The 17,558-nt window shown below is 38.1% G+C and overlaps 1 protein-coding gene across 2 annotated transcripts; it reads right to left on the bottom strand.

Annotated features, from left to right (window-relative positions):
* Positions 1-7,664: 7,664 nt before the first annotated feature.
* On the bottom strand, positions 7,665-16,693 carry lhx6b (LIM homeobox 6b). Of its 2 annotated transcripts, XM_085181185.1 has the most exons (9): positions 16,367-16,693; positions 15,198-15,738; positions 14,926-15,057; positions 14,383-14,504; positions 12,306-12,526; positions 11,051-11,151; positions 10,869-10,964; positions 9,963-10,134; positions 7,665-7,863 (listed from the first exon to the last, which is right to left on the bottom strand). In XM_085181185.1, the coding sequence occupies exons 2-9, from the start codon at positions 15,240-15,242 to the stop codon at positions 7,781-7,783; spliced, it is 972 nt and encodes a 323-aa protein (XP_085037311.1). In that variant the 5' UTR covers positions 15,243-15,738; positions 16,367-16,693; the 3' UTR covers positions 7,665-7,780. The 2 variants fall into 2 exon arrangements, with proteins under 2 accessions (XP_085037311.1, XP_085037312.1); XM_085181186.1 differs by having other exon boundaries at positions 15,608-16,689.
* Positions 16,694-17,558: the final 865 nt, after the last annotated feature.

Below are 17,558 nucleotides of genomic sequence, written 5' to 3'. Positions count from 1 at the left end.
CATGTTGTCTTTCCTATATCTTTATCAGGCCATTACCATGAGACTGATAAATTATTCTAACTGGTGATAGACTTTATATGATCAAACCTTTAAGTGTACTACTACAAGACACGCAAATAAGTGTACTGGGTGTACTTTAGTAAAGTTTGGGTTTTTTTGATAAAGGGGAGGAGACAGCATTAAACCCACTGGTCACTGTGGCCCATTTTAAAGTCTGAAAACTTCATGGTACCCAACAAAACCTTTCTCTGATCACACCCGAGCTGAAAATGAAGCACTTTCTTCTTTGTGTTTTTATCAATTCACCTATTTGGGAATCTCCATTAAAACAATAATCTGTAATTTTAAAGTGCAGTACCTTCATCGCCCACAAGGGGCCGACAGACCACACTTGGGGAATCACTGCTCTAACAACGTTTAAACAGCCATCATTAACAGCCATACGCCACATAACTGACATGGAAATGGTTGTGCAGAGATTAAAAACATTTAGATCTTTATTGTAATACACTAAAGTGACTTCTTCTTTACTTTATGTATTTAATATTTGTCCAGGACTGAATTATAGGAGAATTTGAAATTTCTGAATGTGTCTGTGGAACCTGTGGAAATGGAGGAAGCTACATGATATACAGAATCATTTGATTTAAGCTAGTCTCCATCTGAGAGGGTGAAATGTAGTAATTCAACAGCATTCTCAGCCTTCAGGTGTGCTTTAGTGCCACTGTCTTTATATGACATGCAGCACCTAGTCATATCAGTCTCAGGAGATTGATTCAGAATCTGCTCCAGCTTCTTATAAATCAAACTTAAGTGCAGTGATGTTTCAAAACCAGTTGTCATTTCCCCAAAGTAAACACTATCTGGGAACCTGCTGTGGAGTCCTATGTTTATTTTTGCATGGTGCGTGGTTGGCCGTCAGCCTGGGTGAAGTGAATCATAAGTTTCAGCTATTTCCTTGCCTTTCGTCAGGGCCCCTGCTCTCATGTGCTACTGTAAGAGTTATCGTTTACACACACAAAAAAAGGTTCTTTGTTTATTTCTATGACTTTCTACAGCGCACTATGCAAAGGCCCAAAATCCAGAGTCAAATAAATTCCTTTTGCTTTGTTTTGACTTTGTTTGGAAACACGATACCAAATACAGTTGTGCAGTGCTTTTATAGCCAGGGTTAAATGGTAGGGCTGTGCAGTATCTATATTTAAACAAAACACTCTAAGCCATAAAGTAAATTCACTGTGGTCCAGTTTTCCTAAAGAAAGGACATTTCACCTAAAAATGCTCAGTCATGTAGTGTTAACCATCATGCTGTTTGTCGACGTGGTCTAGCTCTGAAGCCTGAAATAATCCACTTTTGAGGTACAAATTTAGAGTCTTAGAATAAAAAAAGATGAAATTGTTGATGGTTGATGACATTACATTTACAAGTGAGGCCTCTGCAAATAAACACCTGTTTTTTGGAAGGAAATTAGCAAAGCCATTACTGTTTGGCTGACAGCTGGAGGACTGCAAAAGATGAGAAAAGAAAAGAAAGAAAGAGAAGGCTATAACCAGATCTAGGTTCTAGAAAGGCCTATAAAATGTTTTCAAATTTTAAATCAATTATAATTATGGTTTCCAACAATTATGAAATAAGATAATTGAGAAAAGAAATTGCATAGTTTTTCCTTTCTTTTACTAATTTTTTTGCCATAATTGAGCAGCCCTGGTTACAGGTAATAAAAGCAAATCTAATCTAAAAGGTGATCATAAGTTTCAATCTTTAAAAGATATTGGGGCTCTTAGACACTCTGAAACACTTTTGATAACACCCAACTATGCTAAGGCTGAGCAGTATCAATAAGTTTACAACTAAAAATTTGCAATAAATGTAGCTAGCAGCGGAGTAGCTACCAAACCTGTTTTCCTTGTAACGTTATTGACAAAACTAATAATAAAATAATAAGAATATAAACTGTTATTATATAAAAAATATAACAAAAAACCTAACGTAATGCATAACTGAAAACAAATAAATACATAAAAAATCACATGATGAAGTATCTTCTCAATTATAGCTGATTAGCTGCTTAAGCTAACATTAGCTTAAAAGGAAAGTTTAAACATGATAAGTGCTATATAAATAAAGTAAACTGTCAACATAATAAAAACTTAATTTGAAGCTTATTTGCTTATTATGCTAAAATGTAAGAAAGGCTACATTTTCGCATAGCAAAGGCTAGTTGACACAAATCGGTCAATCACCAGTCAATCTTCCAGTTGTAGAAGGAAACATTAAATTGAATAACCACTTGTTACAAAAGAGACATGAAGAACAGCATCTCAAAACAAACCTTGAAGCAGATCGGCTGCAGCAGCAGAAAACCACAGTATGTGCCACTCTTGTCAGCTAATAACAGGAAACTGAAGCTATTCACTGGGGCTTAACAAAATTGGACAATAGACGATTGGAAAAACACATGTTCTGGAGAGTCTAGCGTTTGCTGTAACATCCAGATAGTCGCTCAGCGTTAACAAAATGAAAGAATATGAGGGGTGTGGAAGCATTGGTCGAGGGGGTATTTACTTGGAACTCGTTGAGCCTCTTGGTACCTATTGAGCATCATTTAAACTGTCCAGCCTAGTTGAGTGTTGTTGCTGTTATGTCCAGCTCTTTATGACCACAGTGTATCTGTCTCCTTATGTTTCCTTCCAGCACATCTCAATCTGGTCACCTTTGGGACGTGGTGGACCTGGAGATTCCTATCATGTAAGATGTGAACACTGGGAATCATCATTTACATTAAATTTGCAGTTGATACAGTCTGATTTTATTATGTCAGCATAGTCAAGAGTCTTGTAAGATGTTTGCAAGTAAGGAATTTAACTTATACTGAGTCAAAATTAAAAACGAAGGTTTTAAAAATGCTTCATGTAAGAATCAAGAACATAATGAAAGCTCAAAGCTGTGATGCCCTGTCTTGCAGCTCCTCAGTACCCCTGATCTGAATGGTAGAGAAGGAGAAGCAAAGTTAGAATGACTTTTAGAGCCACAGTAGCAGCCTTAATGGGAAATACATCTGATTGAAATACACCAGAATGATCTTTTAATATGCTTAGCTGATGTTTTAACTGGGAGAGTCTCGTGCTGCTCCAAGCTGTAGATAGGCATCAACTGTGGGTCACAGAAGACTTTCTGTGGGAAAAAATAATTGTCTTCCAGAATAAGGGACATCAGAAAAAAAGATTCTTTGCTCGTAGTAACTATGACTGGGAAAAAATGTCCTTCTTCTGGGATTGAGTTAATAATTACATGATTAAGTACAGGAAGAACAGAAAAAAACCATTAATAAAGATATTAGGGATACATGACTGAACAACTTAAGCAGAGAATCTGCATTTATGTGTAACTAAAGCAAATAGCAGTAAATCAAAAGACAGCTGAACAAAACTGTACTGAATTTGTTTAGAGCCTGATCTGCCAGGCTACATCAAGAGGTTTTGTCAAGTTTGGATGCTCTGACATGGAGAAATGTCCGTTTCAGTTTTACCCAGAACATTGCTGAATAGATGTGTTAGTTTCATCACTCTGTTTCATGTATGCACACGGATGTCTCCACAACCAAGTATTGGTTTACTCAGCGGGAACTTCATTAGGGACACTTTACTAGTACAATGTTGGACCCCCTGTTCCCTTCAACTGCATTAGTTCTTCATGCCACAGATTCAAGAGAGTGCTGGAAAGATTCCTCACACAGCTGCTGCATTTGGTTGGGTGTATATGAATTTCTCATTCCACCACATACCAAAGGTGCTCTACTCGATTGAGTTTGACTCTGGTGGTTGAGTACAATTAAGTCAGTGACATGAGAAACCAGTTTTAGGTGATTCGAGCTTTGTGAGATGATGCGTTATCCTGCTGGAAGCAGCCATCAGAAGTGGGTACACTAATTACAAAGGTATAGGCGTGGTCAGGAAATCATTTAAGCAAGCTTAGTTGATACTAAAAGACCTAAAGTGTGGCATGAAAAACCACCAGCATCCTGAACCACTGATACCGTGCTTTCATATTGTTTATGCCAAAACTGATCTTACGATGTCACTGCAGAAAGTGAGACTGATTTGATCAGGCAATGATTTTCTTGTATTGTTCAGTTTTGGTGCAACTATATTGCAGCCTCAGTTTTTTGTACTTGGCAGACAAGAGTGGATCTAGTTATGTTTTGTTTTTTTTGCTGCTGCAGCCCATCTGCCTCAGGGTTTGATGTGTTGTTTATGCTCTTCTGCATACCGTGGATGTAACCAGTGGGTATTTGAGTTACTGTGCCTTCCTATCAGTTTAAAGCAGCCAGGCCTTTTCACTCTCTCCTCTGGCATCATTTTCCCCCAAAGAACTTCTACTCATGGGATATTTTCTCTTTGTCAGACCATTATTTGCAAAACCTAGAGATGAGTGTGCAGGAAAATCCCAGTTAATCAGCACACTCTGAAAAACTCAGACCTGCCCACCTTGCGCAAACAACCATCCGACGTTCAAATTAAATTAAATAACCTTTGATCCCCATTCTGATGTTCAGTTTGAACTTCAGCAGGTCATATTTGTTGTAGCGAACGGTTGAACAGCACTAAAAGAGATATATTACTGTGGTATTAGGTACTACTACTGTACCTAATGAAGTGGCCAGTAACTGTACAATTTCATTGGTTCAGGTTTTGTACATTCAATGAGAACTATTATTAGTGGGATATTTTAACATGCTTAAAAAAACCCATGGAACTTCCCAGTCAGATCCAGGGTCAAAGAGGAGGTCAAAAGGTCAAAAGTAGAGATAAATGTTGAAATTTGAAAATGCAGTTTTATACTTCATAGAGTTTTATTGAAATTGAATAAATAGTTAAGGAAGAATGATCAAATGAAAATGACCTGGCCTTATGCTGGCAATTTTTTGGCCAAATTTCAGTGGTCAGAATGTATTTGAGTTTTTTCTGGTTTCAATTAAGAACTGACTCACTGACTGCATGTCATGAAACCAGAGCCAACCAACAATTTTAAGCATCATTTTTAGTTTCTTGTAAAATTAGCAAAGTTTGACTACATTTATTTGTAATGCATTTGACTGTAGACCACTGAAGTAAGAAAAAACACAAAACATCTAGCTTCTTTATTTAAACTGAACTGAGCTATTATCATGTTCATCAGCCTTTCAGTTACTTTGTATAACATCTTCAGTGCAATCAAATAATATAATCTAGTGAAGCAGGAAAAATAACACACACAAAAAAAAATCTATGACCCCGCCAGCATATGGCAGTCTGAAAAAAAAAAAAACTAGAGGAGGAGGAGGGTGCTGATGAAGATGGCTCATGTTGCAATCTTCCACAGAGGTTTTGTTGACTGTTGCGCAGGGGAGCGCTCATCAGCGTGAAGGAGAGAAATGTGAATACGTGGAGACGAGGGGCACTGCAGTGTATCTGCTCATTAGGCGGTCGACGCTGTAATTCAGCGAGCGAGCAGCTCTGCAATCAGGGGCCTATTCATTAGCATGGGGGGCCCGCTTTCATCTGCAACCACTTGAGGCTGCCAATCACAGAGGCGGACGCATGACAGCATGACAAAAATGGGTCGACTTTAGCGTTCGGGGATGCTTGGCATGGAGAGAGACATGCCTAAACGCTGCCTTAAGCGCTCGCGTCTGAGAGGGGAAGAAATGTGCGTTTTTACAGTGTAGTGCTGGCAGGTGGCCCAAGCTGTGTCAGCCTGATAATCATCTCTGCTCAGCATGAAGACAGCTTTTGTTCTGAGATTTCACAAGGAGCAGCGTCGTGTCAGTGAAAAGGTTTCCTCCTGGATTGAATTGATTGGAAGTGATTGATTAGAGGAAAGTTTGATTTAAGCGCAAAGTTTAGGAAAGAACAAGAGCGCTGAGATAATACAGCACTCACATATACATTAAAATCAACCTAAATAGACACTCAAACACACCTGGCCCAGCCAACATATGGACATCTTTAATTAAATCTCTGAGGAGTATAAAGGAACCATTGTGTGTGTGTGTGTGTTTATCTGCTGTCTGCTTAAAGGCAGCAGGGGTTCAAATGGACTTTCCTGCTTCTTTTTTACAAGCAACAGGAGGAAGACTACCGTCAATGGAAAGTATGTCAGTTCACTGATCCCGGTGTTTCTGGATTTTTGTGCAAATAGCTATTTCATTTCACGAGATAAAATGCAAACTAGGAATCAAAATAAGCAGTTATTTACTGTGCATTTGTCCTTTAAATGGATCATTCTTATGCACAGAAAATAGCTTTTCTCTTTGGTTGTAAACAGCTAGCTCAATTTCCGTAGGTAAAGAGTCATCTTCAAAAATGACTACTTATCAGAAAATGTGCTAGCGCCATCCTAAATATATCTGTATCTATAAACCACATCAGAAAACTGGTTTAATATAATAAAAAATCTCGAGTAAATCAATACGCACCCCTGGTCACATGGTCACACATGGGATCTCTTATTTGGTTTGCTAAACTCTACAGAACCTGACCGGGGTCTTCCTTAGCAGGAATGTGAAATTGCACAGGTGCCGCACTCTTGGATTTGCTGTTAAAAAGTCCCCACATTGATCCGGTTTCGAAAAATACACATGTAACGATATGCTTTAGCTTGAAGTATCCCATTCACTCTTTGCCATCACGGCGCCTTAAGTGCTGTCAATCAGTATAACAGCTGTAGATAATCTGTGCTAAAAGAGCTCATAAAAGCCGACAAACTGCCCAATCGATGGCTACGCTTCGAGTGAAAATGGTTATAATCGTTTTCGCAGTGGGATTGATCACATTTCCTGTAAAGTACAGCGTGTAAATTGGAGATGATGTGCAGGTTTGTTGTGGGATATTGCTCTTAATAACAGGTTACTTTAGGTACTTAGCCTCTGACAGGTGACCTTTAGATTTAGTGGTTTTGAGTGTAAAAATAGTGTCCTCATACAACATCGTATTTTTCTACTCCATCTTCGAGGAGCTGTTGCATTTTCAACTACACACACACACACACACACACACACACACACACACACACACACACACACACACACACACACACACACACACACGTATAAACACTTTACTCTTCAAGTCAGCCTGATTGTCTATTATTCAAACACTAAAACCTTCATAAGGGATCTGATACATTTTATTAAACAATGGCTGTATTTACAATGTACAGTAACTGAATTTTTCCATTTCAAGACACATTCAAAAGTGCGTTTTTAAAAGTGAAGTTTTGCTCTGAATAAATAAGAGTTTCCATTTTCTGACAACAATACAACAACAAACAACAATAAAGCTGCAAATGTGCTCATCACCAGTACAAAATGTAAAAAAGAAAAATGCTGAGGTTTTACTGTAACACTGCTACAACCACTCCTCTTTTCTTCTTTTCTTTAAGCTCATGTTGGAGCAATTAAAATATCTTGTTTGAAAGTGAAAACCATTTCCAACTTGATGCAATGTTTCATGTCCCGTGGAAAAAAAAGGAAAATAAAATAAAAGTGGTCTTCTGCATTATATAAAAAAAAAAACAAGACAAAATTAAAAAGTAACTCCTGTGTTAGCCTGAAGGCTTCACCACAGTTTACTCAGCAGTCTCACAATGAAAAACCCGACTGATTAAAAAACGCGATCCTGCCGTCACCCGAGGACTTGACTTCCAAACGGAGCAAATTGCTGACAGGGCGTCCCAAAGGATTTTTTTCCCTCCACAACATCATCAGAGTGTCAACGGTGGAAAAGTAGACACAGCAAGTCAGCGGCTGATGGGAAGCTGTGGTAAAGAGATGGACGGGTGGGTCAAGTGGCCCGGAGCAGCGAGGACAGAGAAGGGATGAGCTGCACAAAGAAAGAGAAAGAACATGAGCTTGGCAAGCAACAGGACCACGTTATTATAATTAAGCTGAAGAAATATGCTACTAATGACTGACATAAATACTTAAAGCATCAAAACAATGAGATAAACCACAGAGAAGAAGGCTCAGAGTGAATGTGAATATTTCAAAATCACAAAATATTCCCATATAGGGTGTTAAAACCTACAAAGCACACCTTGTACTATTACAGCATTTTTATAAAAGTGTAACTTCACTGGATGTAATCTGTACCTATGAAATACTTGCTGATACCTACATAGTGTACAGTGAATGTTGCTGGTGTTGTCACCAGCAACGTTCTGCACAAGCTGTTCACAAATAACTTCCACCCACCAGCAAATCTGTCCTGTGGTCAGTCTGAAGAACCTGGACTGGGTGGAGATGAGATGGGTGGATGTTTAAACTGTAAAATCCTCCCAGGAGTGATTAGTTATTTATAGCTTTCTTCTCCCAACCTACACTTTTGTAAACAACATGTTTCGAGACTTGAGTTTTGGCATCCAGTTTTTACATCACCATTCCTAAATTTCTTAAAATGTCTTTATTATTGCTATTGTTTTCTATTTTACATATGCAAATATAAAGAAATTTCAAAATCAGAAAGTTTTTTTTTTTTTTACTCAAAACAAACATTTAAGTCTGTCATTGTTTTAAAATGCGAAGCTGTTTTGGGTGCAAATATTTATAGCTAGTGTTTTTTAACATTCACTTTAAGTTCAGTTCACAAATAGAGTAATACATATTAAAAATCAGTTAAACACGAAAGAAATTAGGCTCCTTGTTATTTTTTATGTAGTAATCTTTGCAGTTTTATTACCTTGTGACCACAAAGATGTGCAGGCTAAAAACTTTCTTTACTTTACAATGCTAAAAAACTAGCACAGTTTTCTCTTTTAACTTATTTTCTAGTACAAATGTTTAATAAACAATATTCTAAGCCACATATTATTTCATGGTGCTTGAACAGACAGTTGTTTTTGTTTTTTGTTTTTTTGCTCAGCTAGTTTAAAACTTGTGTGCAAAGCGATTCCAGTGAACATTTAAGTACCATGAACACAAGTGGAATTTACCAGCAATGACTGAAAGTCTGATAAATACAATTTTCTGTTTTGTTGCCAGAAATCAAACCAAAATTCTGATGAGAAAAAACAAACGAAACAGACAGGGTCTGACACAGTCCTTCAAATTTCCATGTTAGCAGTCAAATGTTTCCATCATATTACTTTAAAGCTTCCCTTAGAGCTCCAACACTCTATGAAATTTTCAGCTTCCACCCCAGAATAAAGCACCGTTTATCTCCCATGTAAATACTCAGATTGCGAACATGAAATTTGCCATTATTCACAAGAGGTCACCAGAGTGGATGGCTCCCCATATTTCATTTGGCATGATCCCAGAGTGATTTGTGTCTCCTCCAGGTCTCAGACCAGGAATTGTTTGTGTGTTGGGTGATTGCGTAAACCACTAGAAATATTCTTCTTTTTATTCTTATTATTTATCAAACATGGACACATTTAACAATCCACTGCACTAATCACTGCACTAATCACTAATAAGTAATATATATATATATATATATATATATATATATAGTTAAAATTAAGTCCTGCATTAAAAATAGTGTTAACTGAACTTAATGGGACACAAATATTATTGTATTAATTTTTAAAATAAAAGTAGTCGTGATCCATAACGTGACACAGCTTCCTCTATGCAACATCATTTAATGATAATCACTGTTAAACTACTACTGGTGGTTTAACACTGCAAACTGCTATTTTTAATGCACAATCTGTTTCACATGTAAAATAATTACATCTTTCATGACTTTCCTTCCTTAAAGGAAGCACGAAGTAGCCTCCTTACATGCTTCAAGTTCCTACTTAAGCGCTGGACTTGAGTAAATTGGCTTCCACCAGTGCATAGTTTATGATATAAAAGAGAGAGATTGAGGTCAAATGTCACATTTAAGCATTGAAAGCTGAACGTTCACCTGCCAGCAGTGAAAAAAGGACCCTGCATTAAATGGCACTAGCAGACGATTAAAGACTTGACACTCACTGTCCAGGTATCCATGCAGGGCCAGCAGGTGTGGTCGGTCTGGGCTGCTGAACGGTGAATAGTGGATATCTTCTGGCAGCGACGGGGGCATCCTGGACAGCGGAGCGCTTTGAGAGAAGCTGCTCTGAGGCGGCTGCTTTTTGTGTCGCGCCCGGCAGTTCTGAAACCAAACCTGTAAAAAATATTACTGATAATGTGATCGTGCAAAAAGCAGGTGGATATGATCAAACACTACAACAACGCCGAGCAGGTCCCAGGTTCAGATTCCCCTCACCACACCCCATTAGTTTCTTCATCTAAGCCAGGTGATAACTCCAGTTTGATGTGTGAGTGTTTTAGTCTGCAGCTTAATGGTGTTAGTGTTTAAACTGGCTTCTCTGTGAAGTACAACAATTGTAATTGTGTTTTATTGGTTTGGAGTTGACATGGAATCATTCCCAGAGGGGTCATGTTTTTAAAGCACTAACAGTGAAAAGAAAGGAAAGCTTTCTCAAAGATGTCTGCTTTTTCTTTTGGAAACCCTTAAAATCAAAAACTTTTGGATGGAAATTAAATCATAATAAGACAAAGCATCATCAGAGCAAATTGTAAGAAAAGCATTGCGAGGTATGAGTCTGTTAGCATGTGAAGTTTTAATGTAAGAATAATGGGATCACCCTTTTAAAACTCTGGATACTAAACCGATAATATTATACCCTGATTCCTCAGTTTCTTTAACTTATGATCCCAAAAGATCAAGTTACAATCACAAATTTGTGTTATTAACCAGTTTCCAGGAGCCTGAAAAAGCAAAACCATCCTTCTGTTCTTTTCTATCATGCTAATATTACATGAAAACTTTTTTTTGTTTGATATAAAGTAGAACTTGAACTATAAAGTGTATCACCAGATTTGACCATTGCCTACCTGTATTACTCGCCTGCTCAGTCCCGTCATTTCTGCCAGTTTCTGCAGCGTCTGAGCATCGGGGTTGTTGTCCTGGGCAAACTGACTCTGCATCACCTGCAAACACACAAAGCCACTTGAAATGCCAAGTAACGCTGTGCTGTAGACACACACGCAAACATTTGTATTAGAATGGTGCTAACCTGCAGCTGCTCTGCAGTGAATGATGTCCGTGCCCTCTTGGCTGGTTTTGGTTGGCAGTCCTGATCAGAAGGTAGCGCTCCTTCCAGAGTCAGTCCTGTGCCTTAAGATAGACACAGTAATCATTCACTAATTAAAATCCAGTCATCAGAGTTCAAAGTTACACAAAGCAAGTTAAAGGAAAAGAAAATCTTATTACAGTGTCACAAAATGGAAGATTTACTCAGTAACATAATTAAAATGTTTTCTTGCCAGCAGCCGCACTATCCAAAGTATTTACACCATTATAGGATACGTTTGAATCACTGAGAGCACAGCAGAGTGAGAAATGAAGGAATTATTCCTCTATTTGTCTTTCATGTAAAGTCTCTTCCTTTTTTCCAGGCTCTCTTAACTTCTACACTCTCCCTGTTTTCAGACCCTCGCAGCTTAATTTTAGTCCAACAAGTTAACAGGAGGGAATTTAGATAGTCAAAGTAAAGCAAAAGCGTCGGAAACTTTACACCAGTTAAAATGGTGCATCCAAAATCCAAAAACATCAAGAAAAACATTCCTTCCAACTGATTATTTGCATTACATCACTGTTAAAAGGAATAGCTTGAGAGCAACTGAAGTAGAAGAGCTTTAGAGCTTGAACTACTCCTTCTGTTACTGAGGCTTAAACCAAGGCTGGGTTACAAAACAAGTGAAGTCATAACTGCACAGGGGCCTCAAAAGCCCCCTCGGTTTACTCCAAATTATTTAATTAATAACAAATATGTTCGAAATCTGAACCACTGAACCAGCGTGTCAGCTATGTTGGTTCTCCAGTCTTGTAGCCCGATTCTTAACGATGTTTGGACCCATTAACACTCCAAAAGACCTGTGGGATCTTATTCCACAAACGGATCGATGATGACTTACTATCAGTAAGACTGATTTTTCTCTCTAATTACAGATTGTTTAGTTTACAAAAAGTCAGAAAAGGTCCATCATTAAGCCGTGCAGAACGAATAAAAATCTTCTTATATGTTGTTGTGTTTGACCAACAGTCAAAGACCACAAAAGTTTTCATTAACAAAAAACAAATCCCTCAGAATTGCACACGTGGACATCATGTATGATTAAAGTTTTGCCATTCATCAGTCATCAAACATCTGCATTTCTAGTGTGCCTAAATACTAGCAGGTACTTTCCCCCCAGAGTTTTTAGCTGGTAATCCAACCTCAGTCATTCATCTTCAGTGTCTGTGAGATTAACTCTCACTGGTTGGGTTACCATTCTCTGCAGCTCTGCGTAGATTGTCCAGCATGATGTCGTAGTGGCTGCGGCAGAGCACCCTGCCCTCCACCAGGCCGAACTCCTCCCCGGTCGACAGCTGCCTCTTGCAGGAGAAACAGGCGAAACAGGCCAGGTGGTACACGCTGCCCCGAGCCCTTCGCACCCAGTCACTGGCGTACACCTGTCGGCCACACTGGGCGCACTTAGTGCCGAACCTACTGTGAAGAAGAAAGGCACGAGCAGGTGAAGGCTGGCTGCAGAGTTCAAGAAGGGATATTCTGGTGTCCAACCAAACTATTATATATTTGTTACATTTTTTAACACACAGAAAGACTAAAAAAAACTGTTGGACTAAATAGAACAGCAAAATATGAAATAATTAGTTTTACTGTTTTGTGTAACATCTGTGCAGAGGAGTCGTGTTACTGATATGATCTTGCATCATCTGCTCTCAATAAAGCTTTAGGTTTTGAACATGACTTATCTTAGCATGATCCAACATATTTGGGGTAATTAAACATTGCACACACATTACAAATTGTTTCTCCACCTAATACAGTCTGCATTTAACCTGAAAGGTACAACCGAGGACAAAAACAATGATTCGACATGATCTCACTGAGTGTATGAACATTTCTGGTGCAGAAAGAAAAGCCAGTGAGATTTTGGAAAACTGGAACCGAGAAAAGTGAAAGGTGGTGGTATTCCTCCCACCACTGGAAACTAAATGTCCTATGCAGAGATTTCTGTGAGTCACACGGTTTATAGTAACTGGACTGAAGAATAAGTGAGTGTAAGATAATAAGTGTCCTCTTTATCTTTGAGTGATTTGTGTGAGATGCTGGGTAAGAGGATGTGGGAGAGCAGGCAGTGGCAACGGACCACTACATCTCAAGATGATTGAATTTTTAAAAAAGTCAATAAAAAGAAGTTCAAATTAAAGTAATAGCCACTGCTTCCATTACAAAGAACCACAAAATTAGCCAGTAAAACTGTTGATTTTGCACATTTCGCCAGTTTTCTATCAAATTTTCAAATAGTCAAAAGGCCAAAACTAACTGAAATGGAAAGGGACATTTAGGGCAGCCGGCTGGTAATCAAGCTCTTTCCTCTGGAGGCTTTTGGTCATTAGGTTTTATGAGAGTAAGCAGATAGAAACACAAGAAGTTATTTTAAAAACATTGTTTTACTGGTGATTTATTCTGTTTTTTGTTTTTTTTCCCAATTATGACTCTGAAGCCAAATCATAGTGAGACCAAAAGATCAACTTGGAGAGCAAAGATCAATGAGCTGTAAAAACAGCTAGAAATTAATTTAATTTAGGTGCAATAATTTATCACATAAGCACAATAATGTTTTATGGCAAGTTTTTTTCTACTCTATTAAATGAAGGATTAAATGTAAAACATTTAGGGAAAACTTTCCACCCTTTCCGCATTTTAAAAGATTGTTTTTTGTATTTTTCCCCAAACAATTGAAGATATGTATGCCAGGCTGTGTAGATTTCTATTGATATGATAAGACAGGCGGGTGCTGTTAAAAATGGCAAGATAAATAATCTGTATTAGCATTATGCTTTTAGTGAAATACACATTTTTCATTTGTTTATTCTTTTCCGTAAAGAGGAAATATTGCCCCGCGTGTTGTTCATTAATAAGACACGTTTTTGGATATTCTCAGTTAAATAGCATCGAAACCACCAAGCGAAATCGTCGTATTTATTTTTCTGAATGATTTACATCGACCAGGCAAAAAAGCGAACTACACTTCACTAAATTTTATTTTATTATTATACATCATTCTTCAATAATTGCCAAATTTAATATAAATCCCATTTAAACGATAACTGATGATTAATAAGTTTCAGTTCAGGCCTTATAGAAAAATAAACACATTTCAGTGCTGTGACTGTTATCAAATTACATATCGGAGTTTTTTTTAACGGTCGAAAAAGCTCTAAGAAAAAATAGTAAGAAAATATTAAGAAAAATATTAAAATGTTAAGTAAATCTTATAAGACTCTTACAGGCAGCTTTGGAAAACTACAGTCGTTGTAAAACATCAGAGCTCTTACCTGAAATAATCGAGCTTGCAGTAGATTTCTTTGTTTTTAACGTAGCAGCTGCTGTGTTGGCGCAGAGACGCTCTGCACACTGAACACTCCAGACAGCCCAGGTGCCAGTTCAGGTTGTTGACCTGAGTAGATTCAAACACACACACACACACACACACACACACACACACACACACACACACACACACACACACACACACACACACACACACTGACATATCACACTCCGATAGCTCTCTTAATCGAGATGCTCAACTAGAAATTAAACAGCGTTAGAAAAAACTAAAACTAAAAGCATTTGAACAGTTCTGTACAGTCTTCTGTGGAATTCTACACTAACTGGGATTTTTTTTTCGAAAAGAAAACAGACATGAAGAAAAATGGACAGCAACCTCAGGAAACGTTTGCAAGATGATCATTTCTGTCATTATCAGTGATTTCCTGAAGACAGGGATGTGAAGAGAAGCTTACGCTTTAAATAAAGAAAACAAAAACAAAACAAATCTTACTTCTCGCTGTAGGTTTTATGGGTTAATTTCGCACCTTCAGTAGGTAGCGGTCGTGGATCTCCATGCCGCAGCTCGCGCACTGGTTCTTTGCCGCCGGAGGAGGGCAGAGGCAGGCGGCCTCCGACGGGCTCGACTCCCCAGACTCCTTCTTCACCTCCGATTTTGACTGCGCAGACAATAAAATAAAATAAAATAAAATAAAATAAAATAAAATAAATCACTTTTATAGCAAATACAATTTCATTGCATCTTGTAGATTTAAAAATAAAATAAAATAAAACGTCAGTGAAATATGTAAATCCTAACCAGAGACGTGGTGCCAACATGAAGATCCAGTCCAGGAAAAAACATTGATATAAAAAAAAAAGACTCGATCTGGAAGCTAGTGAGTGCTAATTATTTCTGTGTAGGCCTATATTTGCTAATAATTTACCCGTATAGGTTGTATACAACATGCAATTTCAAGTTTCATAAAACTACATGAATCTGTATCTCAGCCCAGAACCGTTGCAATATGTGAACTCCAACCGCAAAAGGAAAGTGAATAAACTGAGTTTTGGCGTCTTTACGCTCCATCTCCTCCCGATTAAACCTGCGCTTCCGCCAAATTAACTCTATCCCGTTACGAAAATAAATAAATAAAATGTGGAGAGTGAATGAAAGACAAAGAAATGAAAAGGTTGAAAACCAAACTCGTCCAGATGTTTGTGACTCACCATTTTCGGATCTTGAAGGCTGCCTATTTGGAGAAGAGATGGAGCTTGCTCTGCGCATTACGCATCTCTGCCCCAACCCACACTATATCCGGTCCAAAACAAGGAATAACAGTTTCTCCTGCATTTAAACCCTGGCAACAAAAGAAATTTTGATGCAATTAGGAGGGGAAAAAACTATATATGATCGATCATTCCTCTTGTGCACGATAGGAGGCTGTATTCCCATGCAATCAAACGCAGTGAAAAGAAAGGATGGCACTATATCTGCAATTAGCGGTAGATTGAAATGCTTCGCTTGATAAGAGGCAACCCGAGTGTCAATTTCATCTGTCAATCAAAAAAAAGGCAACCAAGCCACCAAGCTAAGAGAGAGAAAAAAGCGGCACATCCTAATTTCAATAGCCGTATAATCGAAAATCGAAAAATCTCAAAGTGAAGAGGCTCAATTGGAGATCGGTCTATTCATAACAGACAATGTGCCGAAACTGCAGCTGATCTTGAGACATAAAGGAGCTTGATTGTCTCTTTCTCATGATGGACCCATTTAAGTACTTGAGGCTCCCCTGCGTGATTACAGCTGCATTCATAAACTGCCAAAAAATCTGCGTTTGGGTGGCAATCCGGACTTCGTGTTGTCCTTCATTCCTCGAAATTAACACGAATGCAAGATTATGTTAATTACCAGCTACGGTATAAATATTGGAGGCAGTAAAATGAGGCGAGAGGGCCTATGGGAACATAAAAACATATACTTCATACATAGAAAACCTCCCAAAAGCAGAGAAAACATCGTCCGATGAAAGTTTTTCCAAAACATCACGGGTAAAATATCCAAATAATTCCGGGGACCATGTTTTTTTTGTTCTCCCAAGGGTTTCCTTCTGTTTTTCTGCATTCAACACAAAAATAGTAATAATAATCCAACTTCATTCACTCTGCAGGACAAACCAGTGGCTCTAGTGACCCTCCCATACAGTCTCACAGTTCTGCCGTTCCTCCCCGCCTCGAATCGGAGTTTACACCCAGTTCAGTCAGACAGGATGTGATGCTGCACGCTGGACCAGCAGACCTCCTTTCTCACAGGAAAATGTACATTTAGCGCATTAATTTAAGAAAAAAACAAAACAAAACAGCGAATACCCGCTAATTAACTGAATTTCTTCGTTTGGATATAAAGGTCGCAGCTTTGAGGCCACTTCATCAATCAGCTCTTATACACGGAAGTGATTTCACGCTTCCATGTATAAGAGCTGATTGCAACGTAAGGAGTTTAATGCCTGCAGTGGTAATAATTAGTCATGTAGAAATTCTCTTAATTCTTCTAAAATGGTTTAAGTGTTATACTTTTTTGCATTATCAGAATGGGGAAAAAAATCTATTTGTGATCCTATAGGATATAGGAAATGCTGCTCTACAGAAATTTAAGGTCTATTTAGAGTTTAAAGCATATAATTAGACCCAGAAGATTTCTATTCATACTTTTAGAGAGTGCATGTTCAGCGCTTTAGCAAATAAGTGAATACTGTTCATAAAAATATACAGTTGGGGTACAAAAGTATTATTATTATGTGAGTTAAAAAGTTTCAGTGAAAAGATGAAGTCCTTCTGCTTAATGACAGATTCAAGTGACGCCATACATTTTGGGGATATTCTAACAAACATGATTTCCTCCAGAAATAGTTCAGTGAGGTTAACAACTACTCTTCAAGTAGTTGTATCAAAACTGTTTTGGGGGTATCTTATATTTGCGCTAATATGAATCATGTTTTGCAGTAATGCAAAGCAGAAGGCAGAGGATGTCGTCATAGAATAGACCACTTGATCGTGATGAAGGAGACTTTGTAAAAATGTCCAAGCAAAGCACTGAGAAAATACCCCCAGACTTAAACAGTCCCACCACAAAGTTTCACTCATACCCTGCAGGATAGTAATTCTCCAGCTCTTTCTTGGA

Source organism: Neolamprologus multifasciatus, chromosome 12, assembly GCF_963576455.1.
Source record: "Neolamprologus multifasciatus chromosome 12, fNeoMul1.2, whole genome shotgun sequence".
NCBI lineage: Eukaryota > Metazoa > Chordata > Actinopteri > Cichliformes > Cichlidae > Neolamprologus > Neolamprologus multifasciatus.
Note: the sequence above shows the minus strand (reverse complement) of the source record. Positions and strands in the feature narration are given on the sequence as shown.